This window comes from Stegostoma tigrinum, chromosome 3 (genome assembly GCF_030684315.1).
Source record: "Stegostoma tigrinum isolate sSteTig4 chromosome 3, sSteTig4.hap1, whole genome shotgun sequence".
Taxonomy (NCBI): Eukaryota; Metazoa; Chordata; class Chondrichthyes; order Orectolobiformes; family Stegostomatidae; genus Stegostoma; species Stegostoma tigrinum.
In genome coordinates this window covers 41,243,759-41,269,433 of record NC_081356.1, presented here as the reverse complement: position 1 = coordinate 41,269,433, position 25,675 = coordinate 41,243,759, and the positions used below count along the sequence as shown (strand labels likewise).

General features: G+C 43.9%; 1 protein-coding gene across 1 annotated transcript in view; it reads left to right on the top strand.

Annotated features, from left to right (window-relative positions):
• Positions 1–25,675, top strand: part of gldc (glycine dehydrogenase (decarboxylating)) — a 195,755-nt gene that overhangs the window by 158,614 nt on the left and 11,466 nt on the right. Inside the window, exons 22-23 of the mRNA XM_048527590.2 lie at positions 6,032–6,127; positions 11,522–11,694. Of these exons, the coding sequence (XP_048383547.1) occupies positions 6,032–6,127; positions 11,522–11,694 (269 nt within the window). The remainder of the gene's footprint in view (positions 1–6,031; positions 6,128–11,521; positions 11,695–25,675) is intronic.

Sequence of the window (25,675 nt, the reverse complement as noted above, 5' to 3'; positions counted from 1 at the left end):
GTATTAACATGCAACCTCAGATGTTCTGTCCACATTTCTGTCCTGAAGGGCATTGAAGTTCATTAGACTCTGTTACTGGGCTTGGGAATCATGATTTAATATTACTCCATACCACTCCCATTGAAACATGTTGCTTTGCTGATCCAAGTGATACAAGTATGTGGTCCAGTACAGTGTGTTCTGCTGACTGGGCTATATTCAGTTGGGATCCCAGCAAAGTACTTTGGCCAGCACAGTATATAGCTTACTTGAACCTCTTGAACATAGTGGATTGACACTCATTCAACTCAAGTTGCTGCAGGCCTTTTCAGGAGGGCTTGGCTGGAAGGAAATGCACAACACACAACAACAGAGAAGGGGTTGCCAGGTTTTCTGAGGTGGCACTGGAGGCTTGAGTGACAGAGGAGGAAACCCAGAAGGATATCATGTTTCCACAGAAGGCCTTCAAAACACACTTTGATCAGCAAATAGAAGGCAATGGGTAGGAAGATTTAACTCCCAGAGTCTGGCTGTGCTAGATTAGCTGCAGCACCAAGAAAAGTTCAGTAACTGAACACAGCTAGTTGAAGTCAGTGAAAGCATATTCCACTGGAATCTGCTATGCACCTCTCCTACCTATCAATGCTTCTCAGCTCAATTACTCACTCATCAGGACTGTAAATTTATGTTCCAATAGCCCACCTCATCCTCACTCATACCAATTCCACCAGCCTCACAGCCTCCTCTCAGTGGCTTCTACATACATACATCTGCAGTTGCTGAATAGACATATCATCCAACACTATGCAGCATTCTAACTGACAATCTTCTCTGTGCTACTAGACACAATGGCCCACAACCTCTGGATATAGCAGAGACCTGGCCTGTATGTATCCCCTGAACCCTCTGGGGGAGACGTTGCTTTGCACCGGGGGACCAGTCGTGATTAAAAGTGTTGCATCAGAACAATGATATGTTTCTGCCTATTGTCCCTACTGTCCCAATTCTCACCTCACCTCACCTCACCACACCTCTGGGCCTTCTGCTTTGCATCCAACTTCCTGTTTACATCCCTCTTTCAGGTACTCGCAAGTCACTGCCTACCCAGCCTCTGCAGCCTTATTGCCAAACGTACAGCTGACTTCTTGTTAGGAGGCAGCACCTGTCGTCTCATCCTATAACTGCAACCAGTAATGACATATCTGGGTCAGCTTTGGGTGAGCCGCCCAGCATGGGTGAGAAATGACAGCACATTTACCCAGACCATACTTGTATTAAAGAGATCCTGTGTGCACTTTCTGCTGCCGAGGACATCAAGAAATGACTAAAAGAAACAAACCGAAGGAAATGCCCTGCTGCGGAGCCTGTGCCCACTGCCGAGGGCATGAATGGGAATCTGCTTCAACTTGGCAGAGGGCTTCCTTACATAGAACTTAGAGCCCAGCCTGTACAACGGGGAAGTGTTGGCCAACTCTACCAGCAGCCCTTGTAGACTCAGGTGTGACCCTTGAGGTGTTTGACCAATGTCTGAGTGCGCTTCTGTGCAGGCAGAGGCCACTCACCATCCTGGTGTGATGCAGCACCAGATTGAGGTCTTCAGAACGTGCCATGCAGGTTCGGATGGCTGCCACTATGGCTGCAGATGGCAGCGCTCAACATGATGTGGTGTGCATCTCTGTGCTGGAAACCTTTCCCACCTCTGCCCCACAACTTGTGTGGGTTTCAGAGGCACTGCAATGAGTCAGTCCACTGTCCCATGGCAGAAGGGCAGTATTTGTGCCAGCTTTATGTCACTGCTACTGTATAGCTGCTCATGCTAAGATGATCCATTCAGAAGTCAGGCATACAAGGTCCAGAGCTACCCAGCGAGATTGTTCACAGCGTCTCCCAGTAAAAACCCGCAGCCACTGGATTATCACTGCACAGGAGCTGGAGAGAAGGCAGGGAGCATTTTAATAGAGTATGAAGGAAATAGATGGGCATTATTGAGATTGATATGTACTGATCAGAAGTAATATTTGATAAAATTGCTAAATACTGCTTTGTGTTGGTGGTTTATATTTGCAGAATTACAGAATTTTTACAGTGCATCATATGTGCGCGATTTCTGTTACCTAGTGTCAATCTTCTGCCTTTTTCCTAAATCCCTGCACACTGTTTCTATCCAAATTATCATCTGATACCACCTTGAATGCCTCCAGCACATTTTCAGGCAGTGCGTTCCATACCCTAATGACTTGCTGTGCGAAAAAGATTTGTCACATCAACCATTGTTTTGGCTGCACATTCACTTTAAAACTGTGCCATGTCATTTTTTTTTGAGTGGGAACAGCTTCCCTCTATCTACTCTATCCAACTGGCCTATAATTTTGAAAACCTCAGTCAGATCCCCTCTGAGTCGCCTACTGTCCAAGAAGATGGACAGCCCCAACTTCTTTGATTTATTCATGTCGCTGAATTATCGATGGTAAGTAATTGCATTAGAGTAGAAAATATGTGGGGATGAAGTGAGCTTTGAATAAGATGTAATACACTGAGGTGTAAATTAAGTCGACTATGCATGCATCTATGAGAAGAAGAATAGAAAAATAGCTTAATAAGTATGCTGAAAAGTTTACACGTTGCCAATTACAGTGCCAACTTAGATACAGAAGTACCTAGGCATAACTTCTTCAGTTACAAGATTTTAGACAATACAGAAATAAAATGTCCACCATTAAGGAAGTAAATGATCAGTCCAGCAGACCATGCTGCACCTAGCTTCCAGCCCTGGCTCCACGCTGCACCTGCGAGACACCATGCCAAGCTGGGAGACCCCTATGGGAGGAGGCCATTGCGTCAGGTCAGGAGGTCATCAACTGCGGTGAATAACATTAGTAAGCTGTACATTCAGTTAGCCATGTGAAAGTATAATGTGATTAATGAAGGTCTGGCTCAAAAAGTGATAGGGCTGGCTATGAAATATATTGGTGTTCAGAACTATTAGGGAGGCAATGAAAGGAGGAGGGACGGTCGTACTGATTACAGAGAAAGTGCTAGAGAAGCGGGTGACCTAGAGGGTCAAAGATGGAATCCATTCTGTTGGAGCTAGACGTGTTAAAGCTAATTATATTGGATGTACTCTATAGGCTTTCAACTCCTGGGACAGCATTAGGGGAATTTACAGAGTGGTGCAAGAATTCTAGAAGAGTTACAATCCTAATATAGACAAAGTCAGTAATAATGTAAAGGGCAGAAAGAGGGAAAGAGTTCCTGAAGAGTGTTCAGGCAAATTTTCTACATCGTGTTTCAAGTCCAACAGAGAAGGAGGTATTGTTGAATCTGATTATGGAGAATAAAATAGGCCAAATAAATCCAGTGTAAGTGAAGAAATATCTGGGTGGCAGTGAGCATAGCACCATAAGGTGTAGGTGTGCTATGTATGGAAAAGGACAAGGAGTAAGCTAGAAGTAAAATAACCATAATTTGGGAGGCCAACTTCAGTGGGTGAGAATGGATCTGGTCCAAGTAAATTGGAATGAAGGATTGATGAACAAATGTACAACAAAAAGTAATGGACTGCCTCAAAAGGGGATCTAGCATGGTAAAGTTAAGGTTCATTCCTGCAAGAGGAAAAGGCCAGGTAAACAAATTGAGAACCCCGAGATGTCAGAAGTTCTAGACAGTAAGATGAAGCAAAAAAACACAGATGTCATATTCCATAGATAATAGAGATGAGAATCAAGGTGACGACAGAAGGTTCAGGGCAAATGGAAATGAACACAAGAGGATCTGGAATGCGCTGTCTGAGAGTGAAGTGGAGACTAGTTAGATTGTGGCTTTCAGCAGAGAATTAGATAATTATCTGAAGAAAAGATTTACAGGGGTATGGAAAAAGGGTAGGGGATTGGAACTCAGTGAGTTGCTCTTCTAATGAGACAGCACAGACACAGTGGGCCAGATGACTTAGCCAAACTGTAACTGAAAGTTGGGGTCTTATGGAACCGCTTGAGTGTGGAAATGGCATCATAGGAAGATTGGAGCTTGAGTATCAGCTCAGGGACAGTTTGTGCAGATCAAAGGATGTCTGCTACCAGCTGCCTCCTTCCTGGAGCCAGTCTTTGAAGGCCTGTTGATGACGCCAGTGCCAATGTGCCAGCGACATTATAGTTTTTGCAGCAGACTTGGACATCTGATCAGGTGAATGCTAGAAGGCATCCTGTGAGCAGACTAGACAGAAGCGTTTTTTCAGACTACCATCTTTGGCTTGCTGCACATTGATTCCTCTCACTTCTCTCTCTTCACATGATGAGATAATGAAGGGAGTCTCAAGGCACATGTAGAATGGGAATCCCCTGGCACCCAGTGGCCAATCTCTGATTCTTTGCGTTGCACCAAAGGTTGTGCCTGACTGGTGCAGGTCAAACATGTGGCCTCTGCTGCCAATAACAATAGTGTACATTGGCAGTATCTCCTGGGCGGGACTGCATGGTGACTGCACATTAATTAGGAGTGTTTTGTAAATGCAGAACATCTCCCCATTGTTTTGCATATCCTTCAGAGGCTACAATCTGTTGCACCCCGCACCAATGGGGATTCCACCAGCCTGATCTCACAAGTTCCTCCTCCTTTTTTGCATCGCTTTGGTCATTGCTCTGAGGCATCAATAACAAAATACGGCTCAGGGTGCCTGTTCAGTCTGGAACAATCTGCCAGTGTTGAAGTTGAGGACCTGTTGATTGTTGGCAGCAATATCTGGCAGTACTGTCTTTTGCCCTATTTTACTAGCCCAGATTATGTTGTAGGAAGTGCACTGTTAAGTCGTCATTGCCTTGGTGGAAGGTCAGTTCCTGAAACACTGCTGGCTGAAGTTTATGCAAGTTAAGAGTTTTTAAAAGACTGTTGGTGAGTGCAGTCTTCATTTGAGATCCTTTGCTTTGTGACTGGCTCCTGCTGTCTGCCGCTGGGACTTCCTTGGTGATGGGGCAGGTATTCTCCTGATTGGCCACCTCGTCAGGATTCAGCAGCACGTCCGAAAAGCCCATAAGGCGTGTCAAACTTCTGCGGCAACACAGAGCTATCCTTTCTCTGCACCGGCACCAGTCAAGTCAAAAGCCTATCAACTAGAAGCTTACCTGACTATGTGGTGGACAAGTGCAGGATGCTGCTGACTATCAAAATGTTCCTGCCATGCGCACCCTCCTCACGTAACATAGCTGTGTCAGGCAGAGACAGCCTGGTTCGTCACACTAGGGGTAACCGCAAAGTATCTGGTTTGGGGTTTCCGTCACACGTCAGCACTACAGCAATTCAAAGAAGCTTTGTTTCACACCCACTGACTCATTGCTAGAATTTCGTTGCTCAATTGCAGACAGTCCTTCGTTGTCTCAAACTAGTTACAATTCTTCACACCTGGACCTAGCAATTGACTGCAGTGAGGCAAGAAAAGCTATTCTAGTTGAACTGTGATTGCTCTCCAACCACTATCAAAGATGCTACTTTAGATTCCATCTATCTCACAGCCACATTTTAACAGTCTGGTTATATGTCTGCTCAGATGTCATTGCATTCCCTTTGTGCACTGATGGCCAGCACTGGTGTTAGATCATTGCGTAAGGACATAGTCCTGTATTTCCACTGTTATTGTATCGGCAGGATAATTGAACAAGGTCAAATATTAAAAACTTTTCAATGCAAGTGATGTTATCCATGTGGAGATTATGCTTCATAATTGTAAGCATTATCATCGATTGTTATTTTGTATATCTCAAGCAGGAAGAATTTTGGTGTCTTGAATGTAACCAGTTGAAATATTTGGAAAGAATTTCAATCAGATAGATAAAGAGCCTTTCATTGAGACACATGATGTTTGTACCTCACGCACAGGAAACTCCATCAATGAGAATGTTCTGAGGTACCACAGTGTGATTTCTTGCTATTGAATAATTCTTTGGGTCATGCTGATTTTGCTTATGGCATTACTCTGGTTGCTTCAGTGTCACACTGGAGGAGAACTGTTTTTTCATAGTCCTGCATGTTATACTAAATATCTGAAAATAAAATGTTTTAATAGGTTATGTAGCTCATGAGTTCATCTTGGATGTGCGGCCATTCAAGAAAACAGCAAACATTGAGGCCGTGGATGTTGCCAAGAGGCTTCAAGATTACGGTGAGAAGTGTTATCTTGCTGCAATGTTTTGTAAGCTAATCATTGTCAGTTCCTGCTTCTCATTGTGGGCAAGACCAGAAACAGCAATTGAGAGACCTGGTGCCTCTCCTATTCTAGGACTCCCAGTTAAACCCCTGGTAAATGCTCTCTCTCAATCATTTAAAAGTAGGAAACTGCTCATAATGTGTACTTTGCATAGACTGTTGAAAACGAACTATAGAACATAGAACATTACAGCACAGTACAGGCCCTTCGGCCCTCAATGTTGTGCCAACCTGTCATACCGATCTCAAGCCCATCTAACCTACACTATTCCATGTATGTCCATATGCTTGTCCAATGACGACATAAATGTACCTAAAGTTGGCGAATCTACTACCGTTGCAGGCAAAGCGTTCCATTCCCTTACTACTCTCTGAGTAAAGAAACTACCTCTGACATCTGTCCTATATCTTTCACCCCTCAATTTAAAGCTATGCCTCCTCGTGCTCGCCGTCACCATCCTAGGAAAAAGGCTCTCCCTATCCACCCTATCTAACATTCTGATTATTTTATATGTTTCAATTAAGTCACCTGTCAACCTTCTTCTCTCTAATGAAAACAGCCTCAAGTCCCTCAACCTTTCCTCGTAAGACCTTCCCTCCATACCAGGCAACATCCTAGTAAATCTCCTCTGCACCCTTTCTAAAGCTTCCACATCCTTCTTACAATGCGGTGACCAGAACTGTACACAGTACTCCAAGTATGGCCGCACCAGAGCTTTGTACAACTTCACCATAACCTCTTGGTTCCGGAACTCGATCTCTCTGTTAATAAAAGCTAAAACACTGTATGCCTTCTTAACAGCCCTGTCAGCCTGGCTGGCAACTTTCAAGGATCTGTGTACATGGACACCGAGATCTCTCTGCTCATCTACACTACTAAGAATCTTACCATTAGCCCTGTACTTTGCCTTCTGGTTACTCCTACCAAAATGCATCACCTCACACTTGTCTGCATTAAACTCCATTTGCCACCTCTCAGCCCAGCTCTGCAGCTTATCTATGTCTCTCTGCACCCTACAGCATCCTTTGTCACTATCCACAACTCCACCAACCTTAGTGTCCTCTTCAAATTTACTAACCCATCCTTCTATGCCCTCATCCAGGTCATTTATAAAAATGACAAACAGCAGTGGACCCAATACCGACCCTTGCGGTACACCACTAGTAACTGGTCTCCAGGATGAACATTTCCCATCAACTACCACCCTCTGTTTTCTTTCAGCAAGCCAATTTCTGATCCAGACTGCTATATCTCCCACAATTCCATTCCTCCGCATTTTGTACAATAGCCTATTGTGGGAAACCTTATTGAACGCCTTGCTGAAATCCATATACACCACATCAACCGATTTACTTTCCTCTACCTGTTTGCTCACCTTCTCAAAGAACTCTAAGGTTTGTGAGGCACGACCTTCCCTTCACAAAACCGTGCTGACTATCCCTAATCAATTTATTCTTTTCTAGATGATTATAAATCCTATCCCTTATAACCTTTTCCAACACTTTAGCAACAACTGAGGTAAGGCTCACTGGTCTATAATTACCAGGGTTGTCACTACTCCCCTTCTTGAACAGGGGAACCACATTTGCTATCCTCCAGTCATCTGGCACTATTCCTGTAGACAATGACGAGTTAAAGATCAATGCCAAAGGCTCAGCAATCTCCTCCCTGGCTTCCCAGAGGATCCGAGGATAAATCCCATCCGGCCCAGGGGACTTATCTATCTTCACCTTCTGAAGGATTTCTAATACCTCTTCCGTGTGAACCTCAATCACACCTAGTCTATTAGCCTGTATCTCAGTATTCTCCTTGACAACATTATCTTCTGCTTTGTGTTAAAGTAAGTGCATTTTGAATTAAGTACCTCATCTGCAGTGGCAAATGCAAACATGGCACTATTATCGTACAAAAGGCATCAAATGTGATGAATGATTTTTGTTTTTGTGTGGAGAAAACAATGTCTGTCAGGGCACCAGAACTGGGCACTTTCATCTAATTAGAAGTACCTGATATTGGGAAAGCTCCCTCTCTCCCTTTGATGGGTTCCTGACATTGGAAGGTAACAGTTGCATTTGCTATAGTGGGACACTGTTTGGTGCACAGCAACTTGCCAGAGTTCTTCGAATACCAGGAACTCCATATTAAATATTCCTTGTTACTGGTGTTCAGAAAAGATAGAGAAGGCAGAAATGGGGTAATGTTTATAGTATTGATTAAGGAAAACATTACAATGCTGGAGAAAGTTATTTCCCAGAGGGTTCAAGGACAGAATTGACTTAGCAGAGCTTTGGAACAAAAAAGAGTGTAATTTTATTGTTCAGTGTAGCCTATAGGTAATCAAGTAGCGAAGGATACACATTTCCGAGGAAATTACAGACAGGTGCAAACAGCATGGAAAAATTAAAATGGGAGAGTTTATCTGAATATTGCCCGAGGTGATACGATAATTAAGGGCAGAAAGGGCTAAACATTTCTACATTGTATTCAAGAGAATTTCTTCCAGCAGTATGGGTTTCGTCCGGGAGCTCCGGTTTCCTCCCACAGCCCAAAGACGTGCAAGCTAGTTGGATTGGCCATGTTAAGTTGCCTGTGGCGTTCAGCGATGTGTAGACTAGGTGGATCATAGGGGGATGGATCTGGGTGGGATGCTCTGAGAGCCAGTGTGGACTTGTTGGGTTGAAGGGCCTGTTTCCACACTGTCGGGATTCCAGGATAAATCGTCTATTCCTGCACATCCTTTAGGGCTGCACTGTATCCAATGTCTTTTGAAAGTCCATGTAAATCACATCAGCACTGCCTAATAAACCTTCCCTATTAACTTTTCAAAAACTCCAGCAAGTTAGCTAAGCATGATTTTCCCTTCGGAAACTGAATTAACCTATCTGTTCATGCAACTATTAATTTTGTCCTAAATTACTGCTCCCAGAAGTTCCCAACTATTGAAGTTAACCTGACTGGTCTGTAATTGCTTAGCATATCCTTACTGGAATGAGGACTTAAGGACTGCAATTCTCCACTCCCAGCCAGGAGTCAAAGGAAGACTGGGGAAAAAATACATAGCCAGTGCCTCCACAACTTCAACTCTCATTTCCTTTGATCTTCTTGATGCAACTCATCCAGTCCTAGTGTCTGTCAAATTAAAGTTCAGGCACCTATTCAGTACTACCTCCGTATAATTATAAACCCTTTTACTGACTGAATAACCTCATCTTTCAACATGGCTTGAGCAGAATCTGCGTCCTTGTTAAAGAGAGATGCAAAATATTGATTTTGTACTTCAGCTATTCCCTCAGCCTCCACGTGTAAATGTTTGGTCCTTAATCAGCCTCTTTATTCCTTTTACCAACCGTTTGCTGTTTATATGCCTACAACAAAGTTTAAGATCCCCTTTTAAGTTAGCAGCCAGTGTCTTTCATTGATTCTCTTATTTGCTTACTCACCATCCCCCTGAACTTTCTATATTCAGACAGATTGTTAAATAGATTCTACCTCACATTTGTCATAAGCACACTTTTTCATTTTATACACGTAATTTTACGAACTCTGAATATGCTTGCCCTGCCTTTCCCTTTCAAAGGAACCTTTGATAGTGACCAGCCTTTTCTTCTGTGAAGGTAGCCCATTATCCATGTTCAGTTTTTCCTGAAATCTTTGACTCCAATTTATTTGATCCAAATCTATTCCCAGGCCTTTGAAGCTGCCTCTCCCCAGTTAATTATTCTTATTCCGGATTGACCATTATGCTCTACTACAATTTTCCAAATCCTTATAAGGCAATAACTGTCCTCAAATGTTTCCTCACCGTAGCCCGAAATACTTGACCTACCTCATTGCCAAGAAACTGGTTGAGTTGTGCGTCATTTCTTGTCAGACTGAAAACATACTTCTGAAAGAAATTCTGTTGAACACAATGTAGAAATGTTTAGCCCTTTATGCCCTGTTTATACCTGTTCTGCACTTTAAGTGGGTGTATTTGTACATGTCATTTGAGGTGACACGTCAGGTTGATAGAGCACTTAATAAAGCAGTGTCTGAATGTTCGTATAAGACACTGGTTAGATCTTTATTGTGTAGTTTTATGGGTAATACATTTTAGAAATGGTGTAAAAACATTGAAGAGAATGTGGGAGAGGTTTATATGGATAGTTCCAAGGGCAAGAAACTTAAAAGGATAGAGTGGAAGAATTGGGACTGTTTTCCTTACAGGAAAGGTCGTGATTGAAGTTTTCAAAATTGTGAGAAATCTAGATGGAGTAAATAGACAGAAATTTTCCTCCTCATGAAAGGATTGAGAATGAGACAGCACAGATTTAAAATAATAAGTAAATGAATAGTAAACTATATTAACACATTGAGTTGTTAGGATCTGAAATGCACTACCTGAACATATGGTGGAGGTAGTTCAGTTGAGGCTTTCAGTCTGGAATTAGATATTGATTTAGAAAGGAAGAATGTGCAGGCTTACAGAGAGATAGCAAGAGAATGGATGAATGAGATGCTTATTCAGACATTTTGTGTAGATATGATGGGCTGAATGAACTAATTCTGCATTGAAATGACTCTGATGACCGGAACAGCTTTTTTTTAAAGAAAGGGGAAGTACGTAGCAATAAAATGTTCAAGTGCATGGAAAGCGTGCAAGAGAACCCAGATCACTTGTGTGGAGTAAAATGTCAACTCGTAGTTAATGGATCTAATGGACCAGTTTCTGTTCATTGCATCCTGTCTGAGAATGGTGGATCTTTATTAACCAACGTATTTATAGCCATGGGTTGGGTAGAGGGAAAAGCAAGATCTTGCAGATGTTGGAAATCTGAAATAAAAATGACTGGAAATTTTAGAGTCTGCACGAGCAGGAATTTTGAGAAGTAACTGAAGTAGACAATGTGGAATCTCAATTTCCAGATAATGTCAGTGGTACACCAGAATCTTGTAACATCTAGTTCACAATCATTTCCCCACTGGCATACGCTAGTCAGCATTGTGCAGTCATTTGTAAGGTCAACAGGTTTCATTGTTCAACTTCATATACACTCCATGTAAAATCCAAGGGAGTATTTCACGCCTTTTGACTTAGGTGAACATGTGGAGTTATGTCACTGATTTAGCCACAATCTCTCTGAAGTGAAGGGTGAAAGAGGCTGGAGATGTTGAGTGTCTTACTCCCATTTCTACCTTCCTTGGCTGATGAAAATCTAAATTTGAGATCTGAACAAATGTGAATTGTGAATTGTTAAACACAGAATTCAGTGCTATATTTGCAGCGTTCTGCTTCTTCATGCAGCAGAAATTGTAAGTGACTTCAAGGGCTTCTTAACCACAAGGTTACAATAATTTTACTTATTATAGGATTCCACGCACCAACCATGTCCTGGCCTGTTTCGGGTACGCTAATGATTGAACCAACTGAATCTGAAGATAAAGCTGAACTGGATAGGTTCTGTGATGCCATGATAAACATTCGTCAAGAGATAGCAGACATTGAAGAAGGTAGAATGGACATGCGAGTAAACCCACTTAAGGTGAGTCACAACAAACACGTTGCTTATCTGAGGCAACCTGTCCAGTTAAAACTACAAGTCTACAGTCTTTACAAAACTATTTAATGCTCTGTGTTCGGCAAGCATTTTCTGAATTTATGACATTCCAAAAAATTGCAAATTCTATTTCTTGTGCAGAGGGGTTTTCCTTTGTTAATTATGGATGTAGCACCTAGTTATGCATCGTTCAACAAATGTAACTTCGCAAAATTTTATCATAAAGCTAATTGTATAAAAGTGTAGATTCACGTTTATTCAAATAATTTAGGAAGATGTCCTTTTGCAGAGACTTAGAGGAGGAACAAGGAATTACTGATGGTAACTTCTAGATTCCTATGTTCAGTTACACGTAATCATCAGATAGTGCTGTCCGTTTCACAGTTGTACAGATGGCCAACAGTGATTGTGGTACGTCCAAAATTTCCAGGCCATTGTGTGCCTTCACCAATGGAGCAATGGAGGCAAGTAGCAAAACAGAAATATAGGGAAATGTGAATGGGAGTTAATGAAGGAATGTGGAGTTCTCTTTTATTTTCGTTCAATGGATGTGGGCATTACTGGCTTGGCCAATGTTATTACCCGTTCCTATCTGCCTATTGAGACGATGGTGGTGATTTGTTTTCTTCAACTGCTGTAGGTATACCCACAATGCTTTTTGGAAGAGGGTTCCAGGATTTTCTCTCAATGCCTGTAATAGAATAGTGATATAATTCCAACTCAGGACAGTGTATAGCTTTGAGGAGAACTTTTACATATTGGTATTTCCCATGTATCTGCAGCGTTTCTCCTTCTAAGTTGTTGACGTGAGTTTGGGAGGGTCTTTTGCAATGGATTTGGTGAATTGCAGTTCTGCATTTTGTAGCTGGCACACATTGCTGCCACTGTGCATTGGTGATGGAGAAAATGAATACTGAAGGTGGAGGATATGGTGCCAATCAAGTCGTTATTTTTCCTGGATGATGTCTTGTTTCTTGAGTGTTGTAGGAACGACACTCATCCGAACAAGTGGGGAGCCTTCATCGCACTCCTGACTTGTGCCTGTAGATGAAGAGGACAAGCTTTGGGGAGACACAAGGTGAGCTACTCACCAAGGATTCCTTGCCTCTGATCTGTCATTTCAGCCACAGTATCTACATGTTTAATCTAGTTCAGTTTCATGTTTGTGGTAGCCCTGAGAATGTTGGTAATAGAGGATTCAGTGAAAGTAACACCAATGAAGGTCAAGGGTAGTGGTTAGATTGTCTCTCATTGGAGACAGTCATTGCCTGGCATTTGTGTGGTGTGAATATTACTTGCCACTTATTATCACAAGCCTGAATGTTATCCAGGTCTTCCTGCATTTGAACATTGACTGCCTTAGTATCTGTGGAATCACAAATGATACTGAACGTTGTGTAATCATCTATGAATATCTCCCATCATGATCTCATGATGGAGGGAAGGTCACTGAGGAAATAGGTGAAGATGGCTAGGCCTGGGACACTATGCTGAGGAACCCCAGCAATGATGCCCTGGAGCTGAGATAAATGACCTCCAACAAACATCATTATTTTTTCTTTTACAGCAGATATGTCTCCAACCAGCAGAGAGATTAACCCCAATTCCCATTGACTCCAGTTTTGTGAAGGCTTGATGATGCCACAATGAATCACAATTTCGTCTTGATGTCAAGAGCAATCACTCTCACCTCACCTCTGCAATTCAGTTCTTTTGAATCAAGATTGTAACAGGGTCAGGAGGTGAGTGGCCCTGGCAGAACCTGAACTGTGCATCAGTGAGAAGATTGTCACGATGCAGTTATTGCTTGATAGCACTGTTGATGAAATTTTCCATCACTTTACTGAAGATTGTGAGTAGATTGAGTTGGTGATTGGCTGGCTTTGATTTGTCCTTTGTTTTATGTATATGACATACCTAAGCAATTTTACACTTTGTCAGGTCGATGGCAGTGTTGTAGCTGTGCTGGAACAACTTAGCTAGGGATGTAGTAGGTTCTGAAGCACATTGTCTTCAGTACAATAGTATTATTGCTGGAATGTTGAGAGGACCTATAGCCTTTGCGGTATCCAGTACCTCCAACCATTTCTTGATACCACATGGAGTGAATCAAATTGGCTGAAGACCTTTGGAGGAGGCCAAGATGGATCGCCTAACACTTCTAACTGAAATTGTTGCAAATGCTTCATTCTCATCTTTTGCATAATGTGTTGGGCTCTTCCATCATTGAGAATCGAGATGTTTGTGGAACCTCCAGCTCCTGTAAGTTGTTTAATTGCTTGCCACCTTTCACGACTTGATGTGCAGGACTGCGAGCTTAAACCTGATCCACTTGCTTTTGGAATCACTTAGCAATCTCTATAACAAGCCAGAGATAGTAAGAACTGCAGATGCTGGAGAATCTGAGATAACAACGCATAGAGCTGGATGAACACATCAGGCCAAACAGCATCAGAGGAGCAGGAAGGCTGATGTTTCAGGCCCAGCTTGGCGAGCAAATCAACAACCTCACATACAACCCGAGCTATAAACCTTTGCTAAAATTTTAAATCTGTATTACATGCTGCTTCCACTGTTTCCCATGCAAGACCTGTTTTGTATCTTCACCAGGTTGACACCTCAATTTTAGGTATGCCTCATTCTGCTCCTAGTGTGCATTCCTGAATCCTTCATTGACCAGGGGTTGTTCCCTTGTCTTGGTAGTGGTGGTAGAGTAGAGGAATGCTGGGCCATGAAGTTGCAGATTATGCTGAAGTACAATTCTGCTGCTGTTTGATGTCCCGCAGTGTCTCATGGATGCCCACTCTTAAGTTGCTACACCTGTTCAAAGTCTTTGTGATAGTATCTCAACAACATGATGGAGGGTATTGCCAAGGTCAAGATGTGACTTTGATTACATGAGGACTGTACAGTGCTCGTTGTTACTGATATTGACATGGACAGATGCATCTGTAGCTAGCAGATTGATAAAGATGAAGTCAAATGTGTTTTTCCCTCTTGTTCCCTCATCACTTGCTATAGAACTGGCCTAGCAGATATGTCCTTTAAGACATGACCAGCCTGATGTAACAGTGTTGCTGCTGAACCACTCTTGGTGAGGGACATTGAAGCTTCCACCCCAGATTCTGCAGCTTTTCCACCTTCAGTGCTTCCTCCAAGTCAGTGCTCAACGTGGAAGAGTGCTCATTCATCAGCTGAACGGTGTGGTGTCTGGTAGCCAGAGTTTGACCTGATTCCGTAAGATTTCCTGGGGTTTGGAATCAATATTAAGAACTCCTAGGGCAACCTCCTTCTAACTGTACACAACTGTGCTACCACCTCTGCTGGGTCTAGCGTGTGGATGGCAATGCTGATATCTGGGTCATTCAGAGTTATGGACAAAACCAGAAGTTGCTGGAAAAGTTCAGTAGGTCTTGCAGCATTTTTGAAGATAAAATCAGAGTTAATGTTTTCGGTCCGGTTATTCTTCCTCACAACCAGTTCTGAGGAAGGGTCACTGGACACAAAATGTTAACACTGATGTTTTTTTCTTCTCCGATGCTGCCAAACCTATGGAACTTTTCAGGCAATTTCTGCTTTTGTTCCTGATTTACAGCATCCGCAGTCCTTTCGGATTTCATTTAGAGTTATACCTGACTTCACTATTGAGCTGATATGAGTTGGTGCAGCTCTCTCTGTTATGCACCATTTGTCTAATTAACCATCAACACATTATGCCCAATGTCTCTTGTGTACAGTGAGAGGCCTTAGCTGTTTCTAAGCACCAGTGTGAATAGGTCAGTGCTCCCTTACTCTTTAAGTTTGAATGAGGGATTTAACAGCCATTAACTTAAATGTTCCTGATTTCCGTAGGAAAAGAAATGAGACAAAATGTTGAGCCTAGTCTAGTCTGCTCATGCAGGTGAAAGAGGTTTCATGGATACAAGAGTTGCACTGAGTGAATGTAAATAAAACAAGTAGGGCATTTGGAGCCTGATATGTAATTACAAAGCTGTTTTAAAAAGAAGAGAAACTGATGCATTGATAACAGCCGGGACATTCTAGTGAGGGAGGTATCAGAGGAGACCAGAGAATATCAAAGGTGATTTAAATTGGTCAAAAAAGTACTTTATTTCTCTTTCAAAGTCTGCCACTCGACATGTTAAAATTACTTCTGATCCCAGCAGAGGTTGAATTCTGTTTTGCTGCTTGGGGGTTTCTGTAAAATTTACAGGTGTGATACAGAGAAGTTTGCGTTTAGCACAGACACTAACCAGAACACACAAGGTGCTTCAGAATAGAGCTGGCGCAGGAAAGCTTCAGTTAGTTGTGAAAGGTGTGATGACTCTGACCCAGATTTCAGTCAAGGCTGGGATGTTGGTGTAATGATCCAGCACAAACATGTGGATAGCAAACGCATCGTTCATCAATGAAAGGATGGTCCGAAGGCAGTTGCAGAGGGCAGAGTGGGAACTGGAGCACTGGCAGTATCCACAGGATCAGCGCTACAAAAGGGGAGATAGACAGGAGGAGGTGAATGTGACTGTGGTTGGGAGAGTTGACTGTGATGAGTGCCTTTGGAGGTTTTGGAGGATATCAGGAGAGGTACAAGAGTCATAGAGTCATACCGCATGGAAACAGACCCTTCGGCCCAACCAGTCCACGCTGAACATAATCCCAAACTATACTAGTCCCACCTGCCTGCTCCTGGCCCATATCACTCCAAACCTTTCCTATTCATGTATCTATCCAAATGTCTTCTAAACATTATAATTGTATCTGCATCCACCTCTTCCTCAGGAAGTTCATTCCACATACGAACCACCCTCTGTGTAAATTATTAGCTTCTTTTATGTCTTTTTTAAAATCTTTCTCCTCTCACCTTAAAAATGTGCCCCCTACTCTTGAAACCCCCCATCCGAGGGGAAAGAGAACTACCATTAACTCTATCTAGACCCTTCATTGTTTTATAAACTTGTATCAGGTCATTTTTCAACTTCCTACAGTCCAGTGAAAAATGCCCCGGCGTATGCAGCCTTTCTTTGTAACTCAAGCCTTCCATACCTGGCAACATCATGGTAAATCCATTCTGAACCCTCTCCAGCTTAATACTTTGCTTCCTATAACTGGGTAACCAGGACTGGACACAGTATTCCAGAAGAAGCCACGCCAGCATCTTGTACAACTGCAATATGACTTTCCAACTCCTACACTCAAAGAACTGAACAATGAAGGCAATTGTGCCAAACACGTTTTTAACCACCCTGTCTATATCTGAAGCAAACTTCAAATAGTTATGTACTTGTACCCCTAGGGCCCTGTGTTCTACAACACTACCCAAGGCCCTATTATGAATTGTATAAACTCTACCCTTGTTTGTTGTATCAAAATGCAATACCTCACATTTACCTAGATTAAATTCCATCTGCTACTTTTCAGCCCATTGACCCATTTGATCAAGATCCCTCTGTAATCTTAGAAAACCTTCATTGTCTACTGTGCCACCAATTTTGGTGTCATCTGCAAACTTAAATCCAAATCATTTATATAAAGTGACAAACAGAAGATGACTCAGAACTAATACCTGCGGAACACTGCTGGTCATAGGCTCTAGTCCGAAAAGCCACCCTCTATCATCATTCTCTGTCTCCTTAAGACAATTAGATAGCCAATTGGAAGCTCACCATGAGTCCCATGTGACCTAGCTTTACGAATTAGTCTACCATGCAGAAAACCTTGTCAAAAGGCTTTAGCAAAGTCCAAATAAACAATATCAACTGCTATCATCAATCTTTTCAGTAACTTCCTCAAAAAACTCACTTAAGTTTGTGAGGCATGATTTTCCTTGCACAAATCCATGCTGACTATTCCTAATCAGCTTTTGGCCCTCCATATGTCTATAAATCCCATCTTTTATCATCACCTCCAACAATTTGTCCACAACTGAAGTCAGACTCACAGGTCTATAGTTCCCCAATTTCTCCTTACAACCGTTCTTAAACAAAGTTACAACATTAGCTGCCCTCCAGTCACCAGGTACCTCACCCATAGTTATAGATGATGCAAATGTTTCTGCAAAGGGTCTTGTAATTTCCACCCATACTTTCCACAATAATATATTAGATCAGGTCCCGGAGATTTATCCACCTTTTATGTTCTCTAAGATTTCCCCCCCCCCCCCCCCCCCACCCACCCACCCACCCACCAACCCTGCCCAAACGTCCTCTTCTGTAGTGTGAGATAACAAAGTGTGAAGCTGGATGAACACAACAGGCCAAGCAGCATCTCAGGTGCACAAAAGCTGACGTTTCGGGCCTAGACCCTTCATCAGAGAGGGGGATGGGGTGAGGGTTCTGGAATAAATAGAGAGAGAGAGAGGGAGGCGGACCGAAGATAGGTGGAGAGGAGAGTATAAGTGGGGAGGAGATAGATCAGTCCGGGGAAGACGGACAGGTCAAGGAGGCGGGATGAGGTTAGTAGGTGAGAAATGGAGGTGTGGCTTGAGGTGGGAGAAGGGGATAGGTGAGAGGAAGAACAGGTTAGGGAGGTGGGAACAAGCTGAGCTAGTTTTGGGATGCAGTGGGGGGAGGGGAGATTTTGAAGCTTGTGAAGTCCACATTGATACCGTTGGGCTGCAAGGTTCCCAAGCGGAATATGAGTTGCTGTTCCTGCAACCTTTGGGTGGCATCATTGTGGCAAGAGGCCCATGATGGACATGTCGTCTAAGGAATTGGAGGGGGAGTTAAAATGGTTCGCGACTTATGTAGTGTGAACTGTTTTTAAAACATCAAAGTTTATTTCACTGCATTCTCTCCACTCCATTTCTTTCTCCACAGTAAAAACTGATGCAAAATATTCATTTAGCATCTTTCCATCTCCTGGGGTTCAGCAGAAAGACAATCACTTTTTGATCTTTAGGAGGCCCAATCCCCTCTCTAGTTACTCTCTTGCTCTTAATATATTTGTAGAATCTCTTTGGGTTATCCTTAACCTTATTTGCAAATGCTGTCACATATCCCTTGTATGCTTTTCTGAGTTCTCTCTTAAGAATGCCTGTACACACTCTTTACAAGAGGTAGTGATTGGCTTTCTTAAATGAGATTCAAACCAGGGAAGGTGGCAGGAGAGCAGGAGGCTTGAGGGGTAGTGAGGAATTAGGTTTGGGATTTGGGAACAGCAGCAAACCCAAGAGGAGAGAAATTGAAGGAGGTGTAACGATAGGTGAAGGGGTCTTGGAGGCGTGGTGAGAAAAGAAGTAAATAGAGGGAAGAAAACACTGAAATGGAAGTGGGAAGTGATTTACTTGGTTTAGGAATATGAAGAGGACAGCGACGAGGTTAATTTGTGCAGACTGTGTTATGTAGTATTAATGAAGATGCTTATATCTTAATTGAATGGTGAATGAAGGAAAAGTGGTCGGAGATAATCCAGAATCAGTCATAAACCACACTGGTAAATGGAATCAGTGTAGAGCAGCTACAATCAATTTTCTAAGTTCTGAGATATGTCAAGTCCAGAAGCTGTTTGGCTGCTGGAGGACCAGAGAATGCACTGAAGGAGGAACTCCTAATGGAGTGCAGATCTCAGAGGCATGGTGAATCAGTTGTAGAGTAGAAAGTTGAGGTCACCTGATTCGCAAGTGGCAATGATTGCACTTCTGTCTGGGAGCCAGACTGGAGCTGAAGCTGACGCAAAGCATAAGATCAGTCCTGACGCAGTCAGCAGGTGGCTGCACCCCTCGGACCCCGTTCCACCACAGGAGTGGGGGATGGACTGAAGTTGATCAGACATAACCAACAGAGTAGCAAATTGGAGACAAAGTAGCTGAGTCTGACAGTGCAGTCCTGTGTTGTCTGCTGCAGGCATGTGGTGTGCAATGGAAACTGAATTAGAAGGGATGCGAAACCTTGAATTTTGTGACAGCGGGGCTGAGATGTAGGGATGAAATCAGTGGGCTGTTGTGGTGAGTTGAGTTTCTCTCTAGCCTGTGATTAGTTCATACTTAAGACACATTTGCATGCCACAAATACTCCGTAATGTAAGACTTGATTTTATTGTTTTCTAGGTGAAGTTAGCAGCTGGTGGGCATGCACATCACTTTAAAAGTGGCCTGCTGCAGTCATCTTTATGTAGTAATGATTTACCCCAGTGGTCCTCCTTGTTTAATAACACAACACAAAAGCACTGCAGCCTTTTTCTTTTCTGTAGATATTGGTCCACCTCCCTTTCGAACGCCTTGATTGAACCAACCTGCACCATGCTCCCAGACAGTGCTTTACAGATTGTACCCATTCACTGCATTAAAAATAAACTCCTCTTTTCTTCCTTTGCCAATCACTTTAAAACATATCTTGTCATTCTCCGGTCCTTTCATCAATAGGAACACCTTCTCCCTCCCTACTCTGCCCAGACCCTCATCATTTTTTGAATGTGTTATTAACCTTTTCTTCTATATTAGGACAACATCTTCTCCAGCCTATCCATGATGCTCAAATACCTCATCCCTGGTACCATCCATGTTACTGTCTCCAGGACTAATACCTGCAATGGACAAATTAGGGTGTAAAATTATCCAGCTATCTGTGGTAAAGTTGATAAGTTTATTTGATAGGTAGTCATTCTGCAACTGTTTCTTGTTAAAATGTAAAAAAAACGAGAAAATTTAACTCTCAATATTTTTCAATCAAAGTGCCTGTCTAGTGATGGAACGGGGACCTGTGGGAATTTAAGTTTGACATTAGCAATTACTTCTAGGACTGTAGTACCAACAATACCCTGCTGATGGCGACCCTTCACTTGTAATTGCAACTTCAAAATCATCTTTCGTAAGCTCACTCAGATACTGAGAACTGCAGGTGCTGGAGCCAGAGATAACAGTGTGGAACTGAAGGAACACAGCAGGCCAGGCAGCATTCGAGGAGCAGAAAAGCTAACGTTTCGGGTCAGACCCTTCTGGAGAAGGGTTCCGACCTGAAACGTCAGCTTTCCTGCTTCTCTTTCCAAAGCTCAGTCTCCTTGATGTTTATTAAAGCTTGCAATTTGATGGGTTTAAAGGTCAGAATACTCATTGGTTCTCCAGAAGACGGGGAATACGGAAAACACTCAACATCTGGAGCAGCACAGTAAGCTCAGTGGTTCGCACTGCTACCCCACAGTGCCAGGGTCCCATGTTCAATTCCACCCTCGGGAGACTGTCTGGGTGGAGTTTGCACATTCTCCCTGTGTCTGCGTGGGTTTTCTCTGGGTGCTCCAGTTTCCTCCCACAGCCTAAAGATGTGCAGGTTGAGTGGATTGACCATGCTAAATTTCTCAATGTCCAGGATGTGCAAGCTGAATGGATTAGCAATGGGAAATGCAGGGTTACAGGGGCAGAGGGAATGGGTTTGGGTGGGATGCCCTTTGGGAGAGTCACTGTGGCCTCAAAGTACCAAATGACCTGCCTCCACACTGGAGGGAAGCTATGATCTCAGTCTCCCTGTAGAGCACAGGGAATTTAATATTTCATATATTGATCCTTTGTCACAATTGTTGGTTGCAGGAGATATTAGCTGAAAAATTAACTTGTCTGTTCTTTCTACAGATGCCATCTAACTTCTTGAATCTTTTCAGCTATTTCTGTTTTTGTTTCTGATTTCCAGCAACTGCAGTATTTTGCCATCTAGGTTTATTGAATGGCTGAATGCAGCAGCTCGTCTTCTAAAAGCATTAGCGTGTTTTGGATATTCAACATTCCCTGGGTGATTGCTGCAAAAATCTTATCAGCTGATTAGTAATACCCTCAGGTTTTAAGCCTCTGAATGAAATTATTTTTGAATCAAAATTATCTTTTTCAGCTTTATTCTCATGCAAAGAACTGCAGTTTCACATCGTTCAGTTCTCCTAGGAACTAAGCCATGCCTTTAATTCTTAAAGAAGGTAAAATGTATTAAAACAAGCAATGCTAGCTACTTCCATTGGTTTATCTCTGCACTGGGGAAAGAATGCGTTTGCTGTGCGCATGGCAGATGAGGCTGCAATTGATCTGGCCTACATGGAGGCAATCTGGGAATGAAGACTTATCTCTGCAATTCAACCTGCCGTTGAGAATCAAATTATCGCATCCCACCTAATTCACTGATCCAGCCTACCTAGTTTCCCAATTTTGCAGACTCCATAAGATCCCTCCCTCCATGTGTGTGCTAGTTCTACTTTCAGCTGCTTCATCAATGACTTTCCCTCCATCATAAGGTCAGAAGTGGGGATATTTGCTGATGATTGCACAATGTTCAGCACCATTCGCAGCTCCCCAGATACTGAAACAGTCCATGTCCATATACAGAAAGATCTGACAAATATCTAGTGTGGAGCTGGATGAACACAGCAGGCCAGGCAGCATCAGAGGAGCAGAAAAGTTGACGTTTCGGATCAAGACCCTTGTTCAGAAAACAGTTTTTCTGAAGAAGGATCCCAACCCGAAACGTTAGCTTTCTTGCTCCTCTGACGCTGCTTGGCCTGCCACGTTCCTCCAGCTCCACACTGTGTTATCTCTGACTCCTGCATCGGCAGTTCTTACTATCGCTGGACAATATCTAGGCTTGGGCTGATAAGTGGCAGGGAACATTCGCAGCACACAAGCACCAGGCATTGACCATCTCCAACAGGAGAATCTAACCATCATCCATGAATTCATCACCACCCACCCCCTCCCCCCACTCATGATCAATGACTATTAATCGGAAACTGAACTGAACTGGACAAGCCATATATAAGTGGTGTGGATACAAGAACAAGTCAGAGATTAGGAATTTTGCAGCAGATAACTCACTTCCTAACTCCTCAAAACCTGTTCACCATACACAAGGTACAAGTCAGGAGTACAACCGATTACCCCACTTGCCTAGATAGGTGCGGCTCTAACAGTACTCAAGGCATTAAACACCATCCAGGAAAAAGCATCCTGCTTGATTGGCACCCCATGCACTGTCTTCAACATTCACACTCCAAACCTGTCATCTCTGTGAATGTACCATTAACACATGGACTGCAGCAGTTCAAGAAGACAGTTCACTATCACCTTGTCAGGGGCATTTGGGGTGAGCAATAAAATGAATACAATTTTCTTTAAAAAGAGAGACTGAAGAAATACATTTGCAAATGGCACTAACACCCCAAAAAAAATTGTAAATGACCCAAAGAATGAAAGGCCTTAAAAGCAAGTTATGAACATAGCTAAATCTGACAAAATATTGATTACACAGTCAAGTCTATAACAATTCTTACAAGTAAATGCAAATTGCCAGCTGCCAAACTCTTGAGAATTACCAAATAAAATTAACTAAAGCCAGCAAATAGAAATTGAAGAGAAGGAATAGAGTTAATGTTTCGAATCAATGATTTTCATCAGAAACTGACACTTGATTCTGTTCAATTCATTGGTGAGTAAAATGATTTTTAAAAAAGGAATGAAATTGATACTAAAACAGAAATTGCTGGAAAACCTCAAGTCTGGCAGCATTCGTGGAGAGAAGTCAGAGTTAACATTTCAGGTCCATTGACTCTTCAGAGTCAAAGAAATTACTCTTGGGTGGAGGTGCTGAACACTCAATCCACTGCCTATTTTATACTCTGCTTCAAGCTGTATCCCTTTCTCAAATAGACTGACAATTTGCCGTCACCATATTGCAGCTAGTGATAGATAATTCCAGTTGGTAAATTAGTCAAACCATTCTCCCTGTCAGGCAATGTAACTTGAGGTTAAAATTGTATCAGAGACAATGGGAACTGCAGATGCTGGAGAATCCAAGATAATAAAGTGTGAAGCTGGATGAACACAGCAGGCCAAGCAGCATCTCAGGAGCAAATAGGCTCCCCCTACAACCACACATCAACGAATACCAGTCACGTTTGGACATAGAGCAGTTTTACCGCCGCCTTCGCCTCCATGCTTACTTCTTCAACCGGGAACCTAACCCTCCCTCCACTGACCCCTTCACCCACTTCCAACACAAGTCCTCCTCCTGGACAGCACCCCCAGGCCTCCTACCCTCACTCGACCTCTTCATCTCCAACTGCCGTCGAGACATTAACCGCCTCAACCTCGCCACCCCTCTCACCCACTCCAACCTCTCCCCTGCAGAACGGGCAGCCCTCCACTCCAACCCCAACCTCACCATCAAACCCGCAGACAAGGGTGGCGCAGTGGTAGTATGACGCACTGACCTCTACATCGCCGAGGCCAAACGCCAACTCTCTGACACCACCTCCTACCGCCCCCTTGATCATGACCCCACCCCCGAGCACCAAACCATCATCTCCAACACCATTCATGACCTCATCACCTCAGGGGACTTCCCACCCACAGCCTCCAACCTTATTATTCCCCAACCCCGCACGGCCCGTTTCTATCTCCTTCCCAAAATCCACAAACCTGCCTACCCTGGTCGACCCATTGTCTCAGCCTGTTCCTGCCCCACTGAACTCATCTCCACCTATCTGGACTCCATTTTCTCCCCTTTGGTCCAGGAACTCCCTACCTGCGTCCGTGACATCACCCGTGCCCTCCACCTCCTCCAGAACTTCCAATTCCCTGGCCCCCAACACCTCATTTTCACCACAGACGTCCAGCCCCTATACACCTGTATTCCGCATGCAGATGGCCTGAAGGCCCTCCACTACTTCCTGTCCCACAGGCCCAACCAGTCCCCCTCCACCGACACCCTCATCCGCCTAGCCGAACTCGTCCTCACTCTCAACAACTTCTGTTTCGATTCCTCCCACTTCCTACAGACAAAGTGGGTGGCCATGGGCAGCCGCATGCGTCCCAGCTATGCCTGCCTCTTTGTAGTTTACGTGGAACAGTCCCTCTTCCGCACCTACACAGGCCCCAAACCCCACCTCTTCCTCCATTACATTGATGACTGTATCGGCGCCACCTCTTGCTCCCCAGAGGAGCTCGAACAGTTCATCCACTTCAACACCTTCCACCCCAACCTTCAGTTCACTTGGGCCATCTCCAGCACATCCCTCACCTTCCTGGACCTCTCAGTCTCCGTCTCAGGCAACCAGCTTGTAACTGATGTCCATTTCAAGCCCACCGACTCCCACAGCTACCTAGAATATACCTCCTCCCACTCACCCTCCTGCAAAAATTCCATCCCCTATTCCTTATTCCTAATTCCTCCGCCTCCGCCGCATCTGCTCCCACGATGAGGCATTCCACTCCTGCACATCCCAAATGTCCAAGTTCTTCAAGGACTGCAACTTCCCCCCACAGTGGTCGAGAACGCCCTTGACTGCGTCTCCCACATTTCCCGCAACACATCCCTCACACCCTGCCCCCGCCACAACCACCCAAAGAGGTTTCCCCTCGTTCTCACACACCACCCCACAAACCTCCGGATACAATGCATCATCCTCCGACACTTCCGCCATCTACAATCCGATCCCACCACCCAAGACGTTTTTCCATCCCCACCCTTGTCTGCTTTCCGGAGAGACCACTCTCTCCGTGACTCCCTTGTTCGCTCCACACTGCCCTCGAACTCCACCACACCCGGTACCTTCCCCTGCAACCGCAGGAAATACTACACTTGCCCCAACACCTCCTCCCTCACCCCTATCCCAGGCCCCAAGATGACTTTCCATATTAAGCAGATGTTCACCTGCACGTCTGCCAATGTGGTATACTGCATCCATTGTACCCAGTGTGGCGCCCTCTACATTGGGGAAACCAAGCGGATGCTTGGTGACCGCTTTGCAGAACACCTCCGCTCGGTTCGCAATAAACAACTGCACCTCCCAGTCACGAACCATTTCCACTCTCCCTCCCATTCTTTAGATGACATGCCCATCAAGGGCCTCCTGCAGTGCCACAATGATGCCACCCGAAGGTTGCAGGAACAGCAACTCATATTCCGCTTGGGAACCCTACAGCCCAATGGTATCAATGTGGACTTCACCAGCTTCAAAACCTCCCCCTCCCTCACCGCATCCCAAAACCAGCCCAGTT